Source organism: Manis javanica, chromosome 11, assembly GCF_040802235.1.
Source record: "Manis javanica isolate MJ-LG chromosome 11, MJ_LKY, whole genome shotgun sequence".
Taxonomy (NCBI): Eukaryota; Metazoa; Chordata; class Mammalia; order Pholidota; family Manidae; genus Manis; species Manis javanica.
In genome coordinates, this window is record NC_133166.1 from 102,917,601 (window position 1) to 102,937,304 (window position 19,704).

General features: G+C 50.8%; 1 protein-coding gene across 18 annotated transcripts in view; it reads right to left on the minus strand.

Annotated features, from left to right (window-relative positions):
* NFASC (neurofascin) overlaps positions 1-19,703 on the minus strand; it is a 164,118-nt gene extending 144,415 nt beyond the window's left edge. For 16 of the 18 annotated variants that reach the window (XM_037015262.2, XM_037015264.2, XM_037015261.2 and 13 more), the window contains exon 1: positions 19,559-19,703. In XM_037015262.2, the coding sequence (XP_036871157.1) occupies positions 19,559-19,665 (107 nt within the window). In that variant the 5' untranslated portion in view covers positions 19,666-19,703. The remainder of the gene's footprint in view (positions 1-19,558) is intronic. The other 2 variants (XM_017676583.3, XM_037015265.2) reach the window with 2 other exon arrangements.
* Position 19,704: the final 1 nt, after the last annotated feature.

Consider the following 19,704-nt stretch of genomic DNA (forward strand, 5'->3'; position numbering starts at 1 on the left):
ATGAAGTTCCATATGTTTCCTGTCTCCACTTACGGTTCAAGATGGATAACTAAACAATAGATGACTAAGAAGAAAAGCAAACTAAATCTATGAACACTGCCGTTGGCAGATAATATACCACCTGATTTCCTCAACCCCCTCACTCTTCACACCCTAGGAGAGTCCCAATCTGTTTCATAAGAAGGAGGGAAAAAATGCAATAAAGGTATTAGTCAGTTGATGAAAAAATAGAAATTAAGTCAGAAGCCACTGTAGCCATCTGAGAACCACCAGGATTTAGCATTACAGGCTTAGAGAAGAATCTAAGTACAACCATCATCAACTCAGCGCCGCAGTGAATCTCCTATTGAGGAAACTGAGGCCGAGAGAGGAGGACGATCAAGCTGAGGGCACAAGACAAGTCACAGCAGAGCAAGGACTGGTACCCAGTCTCCTGACCCTGAGTCCTTACTTCCCACGGTGCATCCAGCAGGGGTCAGGTGCCTCCAAAGACCTGTGAGGGTACCGCAGTGTCAAGCATCAGGCAGGAAGCAATGGGAAACAGGTGCTGCCCATCTCAGGCTTCGTCCTGCTTGCCTGGTTGCCCTGCAGGCATCGGGCACAGCACTTTTACCACAGGAGATACTGGGCACGTGTTTATTGGACGAGCAAATGGATGAAATTATAGCAGGTCAGGATTTGTATTCCTGTCCCCCAGCACCACCCTGAGTCATGCTTGCCTGTTCTTGTCCCCTTGCCACAGAGTTGGGACAGTTTCTGTCTCCTTGGGAAAGCAGTTCCTCGCCACCCAGCAGCTGGCACTTCCCAGAGGACTCATGCTCAGGTTGTCATGTGGGTACAGCACTGGCCTAGGAATCAGGAGACCTGGGCTTGGTTGCGGCTCTAAAACCAAATAGTTCTGCAACCATTACTAAGTTATTTTCTCTCGGGTCCTGTCTTAACCATTCAGGCTGCTGCAACAAAGTACCAGACTGGGTGGATCACAAACCACAGAAGTGTTATTTCTCATAGTTCTGGAGGCTGGGAGTCCAAGGTTAGCACGGTCAGAAGCTGAGGCCCTCTTCCAGGCTGCAGACGGCAGACTTCCTGCTGTGTCCTCGCGTAGTGGAAAGGGGTGAGTTAGCTCTCTGGGGTCTCTTATATAAGGGCATTAATCCCATTTCCTAAAGGCTCTGCCCTCAAGACTCACCTCCCAAAGGCCTCACCTCCCTTTGGGCATTAGGTTTTCAACATATAAAATTTGGGGGATATGTATGTACCCAGAAGACGACTGGTTAGCCAGAGACAGGTAAGATTCCTCAAGGGAGGAACAACCTAAGACAGGCACAGTTGCAGGGGGGCCATCAGGTGAGAAATTGGGGGTCAATAGAGGCGAGGCTTAGAACCTCACCCCCCCTGTTTTGAGAGAAATCTTCTGCATCCGTGGATGTTTTGTTGCCCTTGTCTAGCTTGGATTAGCACAGAGTCTACAGGCACACACCTGATCATCTACAATTGCTCTCTCACAGCACTAATTTATGCTTTCTATCTTTATCTTGCATCTACCTACCACTTCAGCATTTTATTTAAAAAAAAAATAAGGGAGTAATGTGGGATTCACATATAAATCAAGTATAAAAATCAAATGAATAATCATATCTGACTTGATTATTTACAGCTCATGATGCATGATCAAAACCAAAAGTTTCTGTGATATGACTGCCCTTGCACTGTTCACCATGTAAAAACTTATTCACTATGTAAGAACTTGTTCACCATGTAAGAACTTGTTCATTATGCTTCAGAAGATTGGAGACTGTTGAGAGTTAGGCTTGGGGTTGATTAATGATTGTGCATTGAGTCCCCTATACAGAATTTTATTGTTGTAAACAACCATTTGATCAATAAATATGAGTGGTGCCCTCTCAAAAAAAAAAAAAAAACTTGGGGGATACAACCAACCATTCAGACCATAGCAGACCCCCACCTGCAGAAATGTAAAGTCGGATTAATAGTTGCCCAGGTGTGGTCCCTGGACCAGCAGCAGCAATACCACCTGGGAGCTGGATGCGTCCCAGACTTCCTGACTCACACACTGTTGGGCAGGGCCCCGCAGTCGAGTTCTAACAAGTCCAGAGGACTGTGATGCGGGCTAAAGTCTGAGCAGCACAGACCAGTGTGTCTTAAGGTCCCTGGCAGCTCAGACAGGTTCCAGGCCAGCCTGGATACGCAGGTGATGACGGCATCAGTGGACACTTGCAGCATTCTCGCTCGAAGCACTGAGCACTCCTACGAGCACTTCACATAAAGTAACTCAGTGCCCCGTGGATCTCCATTGGGAGGTGCAGACAAAAATGGTTGAGGCTGACGAGCCCAAGAATGGGGCCACATCTCCCACTCAGTGGTCCTGCCCTCTAAGCCTTGTTCGTAAGCCCAGAGTGGAGCCTGGGGAAGCAGACCGGAGCCACACACCAATTCAGTTGCCGTGCAAACACACGGCATTTACCCAGGCCAACTGGTGTCCCTAGGGACACGCCTACCCCCCCAACTGCTTAGGGCTCTTGTCCCGTATCAAACCTGACTTTTGTATTTTGAACAATGCAGGCTGTTCAATAAATAATGGCCTGCATGGTGTTATCGCTGATGATTTGACTTATTAACAGTTGGGGCAGGAGCTATAACGTTTCTAAATAGCAGTAAGGATCAGAAGCTAGGCTATAGCTGTGACCAGCAGTGGAACATGGTGAGAAGGGGCAAAGGACCCTCTGTGACCCCTGTCCTTATCTTCTCTGTCCCCAACAGCCAGTTTCTAGCAGCAACTCTCAAATCAGAGTGAGGTCAACTGAAAACATACACATCCGATCTTAACAGTTGTCAATTCCAAGTCATTGGGCATTTTGTTGGTGGGTTTTTTTTCGAAGTTTAATGTTTGAGAAATAAGAAGTATGGATTTGTATACTTTAGTGCATGCTTCACTTCTGTAACCTTTACAACAGAGTAATGACAAAAGAGATTGCATCCAACGCACTGAGTCTCTGCCAACCCCTCCACGGGGCAGTGTCAGTCCCCAGACAGAGGATGGGTGAGAAGGAAAGGGTGAGTCCTCCTGGCTTCCCTCGGAGTCTCAGTGCGTCCCTCTGGGAAATGGGAGGTTTCTAGCCAATTTATGGGAAGACAAAGGCAGAGCCAGAGGTGAGCCCCCAAGACCTCACAAGGCCTCCACCTGCCTTTGCATTCATGTTCTTACCAACATCAGAACTGTGACTAAGGTAACTGAATTCCTCCACCCCTGGGGACCCTGTGAACTTTGACCTCAGAAAGGGACAAAGAGATAAACCCAATAACTTCCACCGCCACTCCTGGCTCATCTCCATTGTTCATAGGGAAAGAAGCAAAATAGAATGTGGCCTGCCTTCAGACAGAGATGGAGGTGCATCCGACACAGGCCAGGGAGGAGCCACACACAACCACTGGGTTTGTGGAAATTCTGGAAAGAGGAGATAGAAAAGGGCGGGGAGCAGGAGACTGTCCATCCACTACAATCCTGACTACCCAAGTGCACCAGTGGGTGGGGGGGCAGCAAAGGTCGTCTACAAATAGGTGGGGTGGGACCCCAGCTACAGGCTGTGAAGCTGGGCCCCACTGGGGGCTCTGCCAGCAGGTCAGCTGCACAGCTTTCATTGATGTCCTTTGCGGCAGGAGGGAAGGTTTCATTTCCTCCTGTGCAAAATGAAGGACTTGACATAAGTAGTCCCAAAGTTCCCCCAAGCTCAGACTTCTATGAACCTCATGGAGTACTAAAGGCTTCCTCATAAACGAGGGTCCACCAGCCGCTCAGATCTGGGCATCTGCTCACTCCAGGAGGAGAGGACACGGGTGGTGGTGGTGGTGGTGGGGTTACAGTGGACTGTGTGGCTGGGAAAGATCTCGGCGCTCAGGGAAGTTAAGAGCTTTATCAGGTGGAATCAGAAGGATCTGAATTGAAACCCCGACCACACAGCTTACTATTATTGAGAGACCTCGGGAAATGGCCACTCAAGTCCCTGAGCTTCACTTTCCTGTCCTGTAAGACCAGGTGCTAACCCTAATCTTAACCCTAACCCTAAGTGGAGTGTGTAGTGAGACAATGATTACTAAAAGCCTTAAGCACACTGCCCAGCACACAGCAAGCTATGCATATCTGGTAGCTGCCTCCCACCCCATCTCAGCAGGACTTCTGTGGCTGCTATGATAGTACAGGGCTAGGGGAGGTCACAGGCCACCCACACCCGAACCTGTCACCACAGCACACCTCCTGACCTCCTGCTGGTGGTCAGGCTAATAACCATGGTCAATTGACACACATTTGCAAGAAAAAGGCACATGTGCTCCTGAAAAACAGCCATATTATCTGTCCTGAGTTCTCTCAACCCGGAACCAGCTCCGATTGGAGAAAGAGGTTCTCTACTATTTCAGGAAGCTTAACACCTTCCTCTCCCCTTCTTCTCCTCTTCTCATAGATACACACGCACAGAGCCAGTGGCCTCCCATTCAGCGCCACAGAGAACTCTAAGACATTCTAGGGCAAGGGCTGAGCAGGTGCCAGCGGCCCAGCTGTGGCTGAATATAGGGCTCAGGGCAGCCTACACAAAACAAAAAATGAACAAGCAAGCTAGCCAGCTGCCACAGCCAGTGATGATGCAAAAAGACAATGGGCTCTTCCCAGGCCTGGTCACCAAGTCCCGTGGCTGCTGAGACCAGGACCTGGAACCCTGCCAAAGCCGGGAGGGGGTGGTGACGGTCACATGCTGTTCTGGGCCAGAGCTGCTGAACAGGAAGAAGTCTTGCATTGGGTGGCTTGCTCTCCATCCCCCACCTAGGGATCCAGGGCTGGCTTATGCTAGACACTAGCTGAGACCAGAGTCCCAGGAGAAGGCCCAGGAGAGAGCAAGACTGGGAACTCAGCGGCCAAGAGTCAGGAGGTGGGTACCTGGGCTTGGCCCTGGTTCATGCCGCTTCCTCCACTGGTCACTCAACTCTGTGCTTTGATTTCCCCATCTCTACAGTGGAAATGATACAACAGCTCAGAGTATTAACTCAGAGTGGCGAGGGGTATGATAAGGGTACAATTAGATCAGAGGAGGCAAGAGAAAGGAACGGAAATGTCTTACTATGAGAAATGGACTCTCATTCCCTCGCCTGAGATGGGCATCTCCCATCTGCCTGTTTTGCTGATTAACCATGTATTGGTTTCCTCACCATCTCTGGGCCTCAGAAAAGTCATCCCTTTCTCCTCACCACCTTTTTTCCTTGTGTGTGTGGCAAGCATGACATTAGGAAATTAGGACTTGAGGACAACTGGACAGTCCATTTCTCGTGAATTTCTATCCCCTCCCCTTTGGAGATACTCCCTAGTGAGCTTGCTAGAAGCACAGAGAGCGTAAGAGATCCTTCTTCCAACGCCCTACTCCAATATCCTCCTTGAGGAGGCTTGCAGGCTACCGCAGATTAAGATGTATTTTCTCTCTCTTCTAAGCTCCAAGAGCTCTGTGGTCTGAACCATCCACGTGTGTTTATCCTTGATGACTTTATGTTGTTATCTTCACCACACATGGATCCTGGATGCACTTCCCCAGCTAGAGTTAAGCAAGATCACCTCTTCTTCTCCATTGTAATCTGCACAGCACCTAGCCCATGACTGAGCACCTGAGGTTAAAACATATTTTTGGATTGCTCACGAGCGTCGCCAGGTGTACTGGAATAAGGCAGGCACAAGAAGCTACTGTAAGGAAGAGAGGCTGGGAAGTAGCAACAGCGGCTCCCTTTCATGGGCTACTTCCGATCTGCCAGGCACTGTGCAGAGGTCCGTGCGCATTACCTCATTTAGTCCTAACAACTCCATGCAGGGTAAGCACTATTTAACTCCCCAGTTCACAGATGATAGGGGAGATTTAAGTCATTTGCCGAAGATCACACAACTAGTGGCTAGAGAGCCAGATCTGAATCCAGGCAATCTGATTCTGGACCCCTCCTCTCTCACTACCTTGTACTTCCAAGACCAGGTGAATGCCCTTGGGCATTCCACTATAGGAACTGAGAAAAACAAGGGGAGGGAGAAGCAGATCTGGAGCAAAAACAGCCCAAACCAGCTGGTTATCTTTGGCCACCACTGAGTAGTCCTGGCCTGTTTAGGTCTGTCCCCAGTAGACAGTATCTGGTAGACCCCAGATGTTACCACCAGCCTGCTTAGAAGCCAAGGGTTGTTGCTCTGAGGAGCCCCAGCTTTCACTCCTTGGGTGCCATCTAAAAGCTCTCTCTTTATTTTTCAAGGTTTACGAACACAGAGGACCCGTGGGATGGGTTCAGAGAGGGTGTTCCCAGTCTGACTCAGAATGGGACAAGCATCTGAGACAGACCCTGATCTCACTCCCACACCAGCCTTCCAGAACCTTCCAGCAGGGCCCAGCCCCACAGTGGTCATAGGCTTTTGTTCCATCTCCTTTAACCATGACTTTCTGTTAACCTGCATATCCCGCTTAGGCCCCCAACCATCAGTGCAGCGTGGCAACACTTTGATGCCCACCCCCATCTGCTGCTGAGGGCAACCAGATGGACAATGAGCAGAGTCAGGGACCTGGGGGCCACCAGCTAAACCCATCCAAGTCCCAGAGGCTCAGGGGGCCTCCTGCTGATTCCTAAAGTCCTCGGGACAGGCTGTGCTGGAGCAGCATGGGTCCACAGGAATGAAAGGTCAAGCAGCGAGCCCCCAGGCCTCTGCAGTCAGGTGGGGCATCTAATAGTGTCACACAGACAGTTATGGGTGGCCGGGCTTCCAGATGATGAGGGATTCCTTTTTAGCCCAGGCCTAACTGGAAGTCTTTATTCCTATGGGAGCAGCAGCATGCTGACCATGCAGAACCGGAGACAGGAAACGAAGTTCTCAGAAAGAGAAAACCCTAGGGATACTCAGAGAGAAATGCCAAAATATAAAATGGGGATTTAGCACAGAAAATACTGAAACAACACAATGGGTAAATCCTCTGTACTTAAAGGTAAACCTTATACAATTCATAAACAAAGCTTAAGAAAGTTCTGGATGTTGTAATATCACCCTGATACAGGAAAATAATATTCCAGCACAGAGTTGCATGGAATTTGTAAGAGAAAAATCAGCCATATGAGGACACAGCAAGAGGATGAATGCAGACCGGGTGAAACAGTTAGTCATGGCTCAGTGAGATGCAACAGAGATGTATGCCCACAGCCCACCTTGGGGAGATGGGTACTACCCGTGCAGGCACGCCTGCTTCCTGTCCACTGAACTATACATAGTTCTCCGTGCGGATTCAGTTAGTCTTGGCTAGTATCCGACAAGGTCCTGAGTTAAAGAACTGTTCCAGGTATATTCAGATAAGCACCTGGACTAGCGGATCCCTCCGTAACTGGTCAGACCATGCCCATCAGCCCTACCCTTTCTGTTTTGAACAGCTTAGCCATGCTGACTTCTGCCAGGATGAGCCCTTGTGGTAATGGCAGTGTTGCTGAAGCTGGAGAGGTGGGCAGGTGGAGAGGCTGGGTGCCCCCGTAGGCCCCTAGGATGGGAGCACAACCACTAGGTGATGAACACCGTCTGTTGACATTACACCTTTGGACAAGGAGAGGCTCGTGGGATCGCCTCCCTTTTATATTCCCATTTCTTAAAGGATCCAGGTGAAAGGTAAACCTATGTAGACAAAACAGACGAAAGCTGAGTTCAGTGGCTCCGTCCAGCAGAGAGGGGACCAGGGGGCACATGGTGATTCTTCTATGGGGAAGGCGTCCCAGCACCTGCCTCGGGGCCTGGGGGAGGTTCTGAGCGGAGGCTTTGCAGTGCGGTGCTGGCCATGGCTCAGAAGGCTCCAGCGCCATGAGACCCTAACATCTCCTACAGAAAACAAGTTTCTGTGATACCCAGATTCTGATCTTGCTCAATACAAAAGACCCCCAGACAAGAAGGGACTCAAACAAAGGGACCATCAGCCTGTGCTGGAACCGCAGCTGCCTGCTGGGTAATAAGCCAAGACCGGGAGACTCTGGAATCAGATCCAGTCCAGCTCTGCCACTTAGAGCTGTGCTACTCCAGGCAAGCTGGTTCCCATTCTGAGCCCCATTTCTGCAAGATAATGGGGATGATGATGTCTAATCTAAGGGTTGTGATGAATTCATGAGATGACAGACCATCTTGCGTGGTCCCTGATGCAGAGTAGGTGACCGGTCAGTGGGCACCTCCCTCAGCGCCCATGCTGTTCTGGAGACAGAGGCAGACACGGCGGGACCTGGGAGGGTCCAGTAGGACAACAGTCAAGGTCGGATACTGATAGCTTGGCCCTACACTTTAAAAATGAGTTCTTACACAACCACTTACCTTCACAACTCTAGCATTTACAGGGCCCTTTCTCCTACATTGTTCTTACTTAAATAGCTCTTTCTGGTAGGCATTATTATCCATAATAACGACTGAGAAAATTAAAGCTAAAGAAGGTTAAATAACTTGCCCTCTTCTCTTTAGACCCCTAACCCCTCTGGTCTTCAGATCCCAGACCCAATGCCCTTTCTGCTACCCTATACTAGAATAATCATCTATTCAGTACGCATTTCCTCAAAGTTCACTAGGTCCCAAGCATGGTTCCAGGTACTGGGTGCCCACTTTGACTTGCTGTTCTAGAGGCAGAACTGGCCTGCTCTGCTCCAGCCACATCCTTTGACCCCCCGGGCTGACGGTGTATCCACAGGAGCAGTGGGCATCATGCTGTAGCCAGCGGAGCTAACCATCCGCATGCTGACCGAGAAGCACCGCAGGGCAGGACTGGACATCGGATACAGACATTCTCTGCCCTCGTGGCGCTTACAGTCTCTTGGGGTAAGGAAGGCCTAGCCAGGTGAAAGCATGAGGGAGGAGAAACACCACCCAAAGAGCCAGTGGTTCTCAGCCTGGACCATACATTAGAATTACCTGGAGGGCCTTTAAAACATACCTGTACCTAGGCCCAACTCTCAGATTGTGATTTATTGGGTGTAGAGGAGACCCCAGCATCAGCCTGTTTTAAAATCCCTCCAGGTGAGGCGAACGTATTGCCAGGTTGAGAACCCACTTATAGGGCCCTGCCAATCAGTGTGGTTTGCTCACTGGCACTGCTGGCATTACCTGAGACCTCATCAGAAATGCAGAATAGGAGAGTAGGTCCAATCTGGTGCGGGGAGATCCAATTAGTAAGATCCAGGGTGACTTGTGTGCATGGGGAGGATGGAAAAGAAAAAGGCAGGCTCTTTCCTGTCAATCAACCAGAGATGCCGATCCCCAGCCCCAGCTGGGAGATGCAGCCCACCTGCTCCCCACCAGGCAGCACACAGCCCTGGAGAGCAGAGCGGGGAGGCTCAGGGGACTGTGGGGAGCCAGGTCACCAAGCTGTGCTTCTCTTGTCTCCTCCAGAGCTGCACCTGGGCCTGTATCAGGGGGCTCCATGTATAAGAGCTGCTGGAGCCCCAACAAACCCCTTCAGGGACCAGAAGGACGTCTGAGAGCAAGACCCTGTTTCTTCCCCTTCCACGTGGGCCCCTCCCCGGTCCCTGGGTGCTCTTCTTCATGGAGAGGTGAGCTCAGGACAGTGCTGCCAGCACAGCCGCCTCACTAGCCATAAAGGCCGCACTGTCACTGTGGGCATGGAGGGGGCTGGTACCAGCCATGCCTCATGAAGGAGGGAACCCTCCAGGGACAGCCAGACAGAGACACACACGAGCTCTGGCCCCTCCAGCATCCTGCATCCCACTCCCAGCTCTGTATCACTGCTACCACTTCTGTCTTTGTTTCTGTCTATCAGTTGTGTGTGTGTGTGTGTGTGTGTGATTTTTCACACATGCCTGCCTCTGAGCTCTCATTAGCCTGAGAGCAACCATCCGTGGCTCCTCCTTTGTCACTGTCCACAGTACCAAGTACAGAGATTTACACACAGCAGGGGCTCAATAAATATTATTTGTGTTCATGTGCACATATCTTCTAGGCGTCAAATGCATAGCTCCAGGCTAACAAAGAGCTACTCGCAAGCAGGCACTTACTAAGGGTTACTATGAGCACACTGAGATTCTACGGAGGAAAACAAAAAAACTGTAAGGCACGCCTTCAAAAAGCATGTACTCTGGAAATCAGATTTATACATGGTAAGCCTAGGACCAGAGACGCAGGAGAATCTAGCATGTTTATAAGGTTAGGCAGGCCTACAGGTGCTGGCTTGTGCTAACACAGAAATGTTCTACTCCAGTCTTTGACAGGTTATTATTACTGGCTGATTGACTGGCATTTTTAAGCATTTTCCCCCCTCTGGTACCTCTACCACTCACCCATACTCCCATCCCTGGCCATGTCCGCTCTCCCAGGTAAACAGCACATAAAGATGCCCAGAATTAGAAGGGGAGGTGGATCAAGACCTTCCCTTTGCTAGATGCCCACAGATATCCAGCCCTACAGCCCATCATCTCTAATGCCACCCCGCCCCACAGCCAGGTTTCCTGGGCCATGCACACAGCATTGTTTGCCCACTCAAGGCTCAAAAATGTCTTGGATCAGGTCCCTGGGACCACAGCCAGAACCCAGACACCTTCCTCTGCCCTCAAAAGGAAAATTGCAGTGTATCACATATGGTTTTTCTCACTCTGACAGTAAGAAGGTCAGGGCAAAACTCACAGCCAGAAGCAGACTTTCAGTGCAGGTTCAGCATCAGGCTTTCTCCAGCAATGTGCCAAACTCACCCCCCACTCAAAAGGCCACGGTAAGTTAAGAGGTGGAGGTGTGAGGGACAATAAGGATAGGAGTCAACTTACAGAGTTGGGAAGTCCATTTCTGTAGCCCCTAGCCACACGTTGATATTTTATTTTAATTTAATTTAAAATGCAATTCTCAGTCATACTAGCTACATTTCAAATGCCCAGGCAGCCACATGTGGCTAGTGCTACCACGCTGCCCAGCACAAATATGGGGCATTTCCATCATCACAGAAAGTTCTATCAGACAACACTGATATTGAGCATTTGAATGTTCGATTTGAAGTAATGAGTAGGGTCTTCTGGGACCTTCTGTTGTTCTCTCCTTGTTCGCTAGAGAGGTCTTAGGTACTCTGAAATGCTGAGCAGAGGGAGAGAATTTTCACAGTGAATGAAAAAATGTGCTGGGATTCTCAATGTGCAAATACAAAGACTCCAAGACAAAATTTACAGGCCTACAAATGGGGTTGTTTTAGCATGGCACACATGTGGTTCCCCCTTCTTAAGAAAACCATGACTAGCTCCCCCCAATCCATATTTTTTGCTTTCATCACAGGGGCTGTGAAGTCAGATGCTGTAAGCCAGATTGCTGCCAGAAAGCCCACCTGCTCCCTAATCCTAGCCAGAACAGTTTTCCAGATCCCTCTGGGTGGTTCAAAGCATTTCCTGGCTTTCTTTTCTAACCTGACATCATTGGAGAGAAAAATCTTTCAGAGGGTGGTCAGCACCCTGGACAGCAACAAGCTCTCTCCAGTGCCCCTACGAAGTTCCAGCATTCGCTTTCCCCCAAACAGTCCAGAAGGAACTATCCCCAATACCATGAGTCGCCTGTGATGGTATATCTCATCACTTCTCCTAACACCACAACCTTGTCTTCAGACCAAAGAGCAAGTTCAGCTAAGGCGCTTCACATGCTCCTCACCAGCTCAAACTAAAGGCCCAACTGCTCAGTCAGAGTCAAGATTCTCTGCAGTTTGGCCCCAAGCCAGTCCCTCCTGCTATACCACCCTGGTCAGTTCAGTGCCTGGCACAGCTTCCTTCCTCTAAGCCTTTGTTTATGCTCCCTTACCCCACCAGAAATGCCCATTTCCTTCCCTTTACCCATTCAAATCCTCCCGCCCTATTCCTAGAGACCCAAATCAGCCCCTGCTTCTCTTCAAAAACCTTCTCATTGATTCCCTCTCTTCTCTGACATCTCAAAGCACTGTTGGTTTAGATCACGCTTTAGGGAATGTCATGGCAAATCCTCTTGGACAACGGCTAGGTTCATATGTGGTTTCTAAAGTTTCTGGTGGTCTAGTATATGAAAGAACATTCCTCTGCCAGCAACTAGCCATGCAGCCACATCACATCACTCTGAGTATCAGTTTCTTCATCAGTCAAGTGAGGATCTTGGACTAAACCATGTCTAACATCCCATGAGTTGACAATTCTCCCAAAACCAGCTGCCACCTAGAAGTGTGCTCCTTACACAGTAGAACCTCAAAAGCACACTGCAGACGCAATGAATATTACGTGAAAATAAACCAGCGCACAGCCCAGGCCTGGGTCAGCCAGAGAACCCCAGTTTGCTCCCAATTCCATTTAGTGTGTGACATTGATCAGAAAGAGATCTAGCTTCTGTCCTTGCCCACCTCAGCATAGGAAAATTGCCTGTGGCCTCAGAGACATTTTCCATCAATGAGAACATGTCACCGCCAACCAGTGGAAAATATGACACAATGGGCATTGTAAGTGTCTCTCATATAAACACACATGCATAGGTCAACCAACACCTCACAGCAGTGTACTGACTTCACTGCTAATTATACATAAGCCCAGACTCTGGGAAATAACAATAGGCATAGTCTTTGCTAGTGCCCCCAAAATAAAACTCTGGCTCATCTCTCAGGTTAAGAATTTCCAAGAGGTGGGGAAAACTGACTAAAAATTTCAGCTCAATATTGTACTTCCTGTCAAAATGTGAGTTATAATACCTCCTGCTCAAAATCCTATTGTCAAAGCATTCAGCTATCTACACACAAGATAACATGACTTCCCCTCTTGCACATGGAGAAACTAAGGTCCAGAAATGTTAATACTTTTTGTATTGCAAATAAAGTTCAAACTAGAATCAAAATCCAGTCAGCAGCACACAAACATGCACATACACACACACAGAGAATTCTTAATACTATAAAGAGTTATGAAACAAGTTATGAAATAATATAACCAAGTTATGAAACTCACTGGCCCCAGAACTGGAAGATTCTGCTGAAAACTTGCAAAAAAATGCTACTACCAAAGCAAACCGGCCCACATCAGTAAAGAAGGGAGGACTTCTCATTGCTGGGAAAAGTCCCTGGGACCGCTCTGCCAGCCATTCACTCTCATCCCAGGAAGTCACAGGATCTGAGAACAAAACTCAGCATCCGGTCAATCCACCCCAGTTGGCCTAAACCGGACCCGGGAGGGTGAGCTCAGCACGCAGGCCAGAACCATCCTGTCCTAAGCCTTTCACCAAGGTGGCCATCCAAAGAGCTCAGAGAAGGAAAGCAGGGAGACCCCGGGTCAACCAGGTTTGGAAAGACTCAAGCATTCGGAGTCATGTATAATTACACCTCAATATTCTGCAGCAGACCCGCACCCAGCAGCCCCGCGGTGCCATTATTCATCATGACTCAAAGGTCCTCTGTACACGCCTGTCTTTGCTTCTACTCTTCCTCTGGCCGCTCTTATTATTAAGTCTTCAAGTCTTGGTATCTCAAGACCCACCTCAAGGACTTTTGCAAGAGGCTTTTCCAGATCACCCAGGCCCAATGTAATCTCCCATTAACCTGGAATTTGCTATTTGGAATTCTCACTGTCTGGAATTAGCAAATATTTCTTATATTTGAAAAGAGCTGTCTTGTTTCCTTAGGGCAGAGACAGGGTCCATGAGCCTCATGTTCTCCAGGAGGTGGTGGGGTACCCCTCACCCATACAGCGGGTGCTCGATAAATGTTTGGTGATGATGATGACAATGTTAAGACCTTCTCTGGAGGTTCACCTGCCACCCAAGGGCAGAACTAGGGGGTGCCTGCCTGGCAGACAAGAGCTCACACAGCCTTCCTCCAACTCTAGGCACCAGGGCATCCTCAGTCGTGAACTGAGTCAGAAACCCTCTCTTCCTACCCCTGAGTCGCTGATCGCAGGCTGTTTATCTCGTTAGCTCTGTTTATTGTGATCCTGGTAAGAGGTTCTGAAGCCCTCCAAGCCCCTCTCTAATTAAATTCATTAGAACAGATTGGGGCTTTCTTTCTGCATCTCAGATAAATTAACAACATGATTAGCATCAGAATGGCTGGGAGGGGGGCTGCCAGGGAGGCCTTTCTGGAGGGGCTGGCCCAGCCCGGGAGGGGAAGAGGAGGGGCAGGTGAAGGAGGGGCAGGCAGATGCCCAGGCAGCTGCGGCCTGGAAGCGGGAGGCCCAGGAGTGAGGAGGGGATGACAGTGCCTGAGGGGTGACCCACCAAAGCCCAGGCGCTCCAATTTCTCCAAGGCATGGCATTTGGGGGAGCAAGGACAGGAGAGGAAATTAATCAATGACATAAATTCTAGAGATGAGGGCTTCTGGGACAAAACACTGAGCAATCTTCAAGTTTTACAGAGAAGCATTACATCTAAGCTCTGTTAATGATGTAGCCAGAAGTAAGACATCCAGCCCCTCATGCTTTTCATGATGATGTCCTTTTCCTGTAAGATTTTGCTCCAAGAACCTGGCGAGAGCAGGCAGGTTGAGGCAGGTTACCTCTTTCCTGGAGAACATGAACCCACTTTTTGTTTATGGACCTGGTGGGTTCCCTCATATAGGATCCTCTCCCCTTCCCTACCAAAATTCTAAAAATTCTTCAAGGCTCAGCTCCATTCCCACCTCTTCTGTGAACAGCAGCCAGCACTGGATGAGTATTTCATTACCAGCCAGGTACACCGCGGGGTCCTTCACTTCCTTCTTACGTGTAATGCTGGTAACAGCTCTGCAAGGTTCATATTAATATCCCCATTTTAAAGGTGGGGAAACTGTACCTCCTCTGTTAGGAAGTGGAAGAACCAAGGTTTCCAAGGTTTGCAGCAACTGTCTGACCTCAGAGGCTGAGCGGTTTCCACTATGTAGGCCACCTCCCGGACCCCAGCCCTCACACTGCTTCCCCTGAAACTGTACTATGCAGGGTCTGAAGACTTCACCTTATACTGTCTTGTATGATTCCCAAGAGACTTTCATGTTTCCATCTTATTTCCCCTATTTTAAAGCAGGAACTCTGTTTCTGTAGCCTTTAAAAGGGCACAGTCGGTACTCCAAAGTGCCCACTCACTGAGCCCTTCTACCAGATTCTCCTAGAGAGTGTTGTGCACGTGGGTGAAACATCCAAGTTCTTTACTTTTCCACTGGGGTGGTGGGACCTCAGGCCAGGGCATACGAAAGAAACATGGGCTCTGACATCAAGCAAATACAGGTTTAAAACGTAGCTCTGCAACTCACGTGTTCTGCAATCTTAAATAACGATGTCTCTGGGTGTTTCCTTTTATGGAAAACCAGGATTCTAAGAATCCTTTTTGTAGGGTTCACTCTTACACAGATTAAATGAGATATGCCTACGATGCGTCCAGTTGTGTACCTAGTGCACAGTAAGCAATCTATAATGATGACTATTTTTATGCCACTTTCATTTTTCCAGCTTGCCTCAAGACCTAAGGAAAGGAGGGTGGCTCAAGAATCCTGTCTGGCTAGCCCAATTCAGACTGACAGTCAGCAAAGCTGTCGAAGTGCCTACTCAGCACCCAGCAGGGCCATCAGCTCCCACAGCCCCCCTCTGCATTCCCAAGGACAAGGCCATCATAGGCCTCTAACATCTGCCCCCAGAGCTAGGCCTGGGCCCTAGCCCAGCATTCTGAGTAAGTGCTCCGAAGTCTGACTTCAAGCTGCTCTAGCCAAAGCAGGGGACTTTGCAAACAGTGTGATGCAATCACCGCAGGTCCCCTGCCCACCGTGACCCCTCAGCCATGCTCCTACAATGCCAGGGAGTCATCTAACCTCTGTTGCAGCATTTCTTGTACTGAATTTTAACTTGTTTTTGTTTCTCTCTCTCCAACTTGACTTATATGCCCATCCCTAGCACAGTTCCTGGGATATATTCAAAGACCTAGGACACACTAATGAAATGAAGTGAATTATGTGTGTGGGGAAGTGGGAGGCTCCTCAGACAGATGAGACTGGCTGTCTCTATCCCTAGACACTTTCCCAGGTCACCTATGGATGTCTGTGGTGACCTGTGCTCGAGCGTAACTTCTAAAGGCTTCCCTGCTCACCATCAACTCCCCTCCCCACCTGGACTTCTCTGATGGCTCCCACCTGACTCTGACCTCCCCAGAACTCCAAGACCCTTGTACACAAATCAGTACTTGCAATATTCTTACTCACCTTGTTTATGAGCATGCACCTGTGCAAGCACTAGCTCCTTCCCCAGCAAACAAGGGCTTCCCGAGGGCAGAGGCTGGGCCTCTTTGCTCTGACTCACTAGCATTCTTAGCAGATCCAGGCCATACTTGGCCCCTAAAATACAACTGCTTAGGAGACGGGAATGGGAGAGTTCTGTAGGCCTGATCTTGTCCCAGAGCCCCCCTGTGGGTGGCCCCACCAGACTGAAGTAGCACCCAGAAAGTTCAGCTACACGAAGAACATCCCCTCCTTTCCCCTTCCGCCAGGGACCTAGTAATACACCTTGCATGTCACCTCCTTCTCTATCTGTTTTCCACACGGTCAACTTCAGGGCCAGCCCTGACCTACTGTTCCAGGTAACAGCCACCCAGCTCTCTTCATAGCTGGGAGGAGAGGGGCTGATGCCCTTAGGATGCAAGATGCTGCCGTTCAACATCCTTGTCCAGCAGATCTCACCCAAGTTCATCTATGTTATTTGTCTGGTTACTTATCTCCCGCTTCCACCACACCAGGGGTTCTGAGATCAGACCCTGTCTCCGTCTTCATCTCTATGATCCCAGCACCTAACGGAGTAGCACATTGTAGGGTTTACCTGGTACCTGTTAAATGATTATGTAACCAGCCTGAAGTTCCTCGCTTCCTTCTCCCGTCCTTCCCCAGGCCAAAAAAACTGAGGCCTGAACCCCTCTGCCTCTCTCCTTCTGGTTTCCTAAGAATTTATCTTTCTAATGACAAACTGATGATTCTCATACCCCAGCTCTTAGATGGGCGTGGATGAGCCTGCGGAAGAGAACAAGTTGCCACAACAGTGACGGGAGCCTCGGAACTCGGTCCCTCAGTCACTGCAGAAATAGGATCCTCCTCTGCGCCTCCCTCTTCAGGTGCCCTAAGCCAGCAGCCACCCCCAGATACCAGCCACTTCCTCGAGCCCTGAAAGAAAGCACCCGGCAGCTCACAGGGAGCTCGCTTCATCTTGCTCCAGCTCTCCAGGCAGCTGGCTCCTCTCTCTGTGTGCCTCAGTTTACCTCCATGCAGCCTTTGTGATGTCAAACAAGGGACGTGGGGTGAGAGTCACTGCACAAAACTAGGAAATATATACATTGTTATCAGAACCTCCCACTTAACCTGAGCCCCAATCAAGCATTTCAACGTCAGAACCTTAATCCAATCAGCTCGCTCGTACAGCTCCAGGTGATGCCTCCTCCTGGATCCAGGAAATGCCAGGGGAAGCTTCCAGCCCCACCCCCACTCAGGAAGGGAGAACAGAAAGGGGACAAAGCAGAGGACAGCCAGTCTCCCAGTTGCACACCCACCTTGCCAGGCACTGCCCGAGGCCTGTTTGGAGGTGCCACACCTGAGTTGGCACCCAACCACTCAGATTTTGAAAGTGAGGGAGCCTTGCAGGGAAGGGACAGGACCTGTCAGCAGCTTTTCCTTAGCCTCCAATTTAGGTCTCGGGGTTTTACCTGAGGTCCCCTAGTCAGGGACTGCGCTGCCATTCCCTCCTTCACAGGGCAAACACAATTTTAGGGCTAAGTGTGAATGAGTCCCTTCCCTCATTTGGGTTATCCCTATTCTGTTTCTCTCTCTCACACACACACAACCTTAAGCTGAATCCAAAGGGAGAAAGACAAAAGGTAGAATGTATTAGATGCGCAGCTGAACCCCACACCAATCTCCTTCCATTCTTCCTGCAGTGCAATTCCACCAGTCCTAACATCCCCAAACCAGAGCGGAGGCTAGGTCTCTGTCTTCCTTCTTCCCCCTGCCTCGCTCTCCCACAGCTGGGATGGCCCCTATCCCCAGAGGCTTCTTCTCTCCACACACATTCTTCCTGGGCCTCTCTCCTTATGTCTCAAGTTCAGTGGGTTCTGAACCTGCTGGTCTCTGGCCCCATTCAGACAATTCAACTCCTGCCCAACCATGTCTCCAGCTGCGTTCTGCCCTTGCTGGAGATTTGACTGGGGCCCAGCAGGGCTCACCCCAGTTCCAAGGGTAGATAAGATATACCAGGCCTCATCCCTGGTGGGAGCCAGACAGGCAGAAAAGGGGCCCTGTCATCCCTCCTCAAGAACGAGGGAGGAGGCATCGCTGGCCAACACACACACACACACTCCACACACACACACACACACACACACACACACACGCACACTCCACTGCCAAATACCAAGGAAGGACTCAGGAGCAGGACAGGGGCTGCCATGGGGACGAGAGTCTAGGTGATTCAGCACTCTGCCCTCCCTCCGCCCAGCTTGTGGGCCACACTCACGGCAGCTCCCCAGGCCAGAGTGCTGACTTGGAGGCCAAGGAAAAATCCTTTCTGAAATCCCAAATTCTCCAGCCCTCCAGTGGCGCTCTTCATCCAGGCCTTTGCATCCCACAGCTCAGAACAAGACCAGAAAGAGGCCACTCGGCCATTTCCTTGGACCCTGCCTCTTCCCATCCTAGTCCCCCTACGCTTAGCATCCCCTCCCCCAGTCCCTCTAGGAAACAATCCTGAGCAGCTAGGGGAGGAGGGTGGCTAAGGAGGCCTACTAACCCCAGCAGCCTCCATCCTTAGCCATGAATAGGCTCAGACATGCAGAAGGGGTTAAAGTGGATCCTGTAGCAGCAAGGACATGGGGCCTCCGAGCCCTGGCCTCCCCAAGCAGGGAAGGAGGGCCCCGGGGCAGGTAAGGGGGGCTCAGTACAAACGTGCGGCTCCAAACAGCGTCAGGAAGGGCAGGTGAGGGGGGGCGGGCCAGTTAACAGCCAAAAGGGAGAAGATGGGGTTCCTGAGAGGGACTGTAGTGCGGGTGGAACCAAGAGGCAGCTGGGAAGGGGCTGGGACAGGGTGTGCGGAGGGGCCGTGGGGAGGCCAGAGACTGAGGGTGCGGATGGAGAGGCAGGCACAGGGGTGCTGGCTGTGTAAAGCGGGGAGAGCACAGGGGAGGCCAGGATAGGAGCTGATGTGCGCGGCAGGAAAAACAGAAGGGATGGGGTCATACAAAGTGGGGTGTGGGGGTAAACAGCTCTGCATAATGCCAGGGCTGTGGGTGAGACAGGCATCGAGGAAAGGGCGCAGACAGGGCGGACGCAGACGCGGAGGGATGTGGCCCGTGGCCTGAAAAGGTGGGCACGGGGCTGGGAGCTGGATGGGGGTGGGGTGCAGGCATGGGCAGAACGGGATGGATTCGGGGCAGGTGACGGCGTGGAGGGGACAAGGAACGGGACGTGGACGGAGGGGGATGGGAACAGGTCGGGGGGACGGGGCCGGACAGTGGACGCCAACAGGGCGTGTCGCTAGGGGGGTTTCCATGAACCCTGTGCTACCCCCACCCCCATCTGTCCAGTGTCCGCGCCCGCATACCTCCAAGGGCTCCGGCCGCGGCCCCGGGCGCAGTCCGTGCGGTCCGCCGCCGGCGCCGCCGCTTCCCCCGCGTCCCCTGCAGCGCCTCTGGCCGCCAGCCGCCGCATTAGGGCAGAGACCAGCCCGTGCGCGCGCCCGGGCGGCCG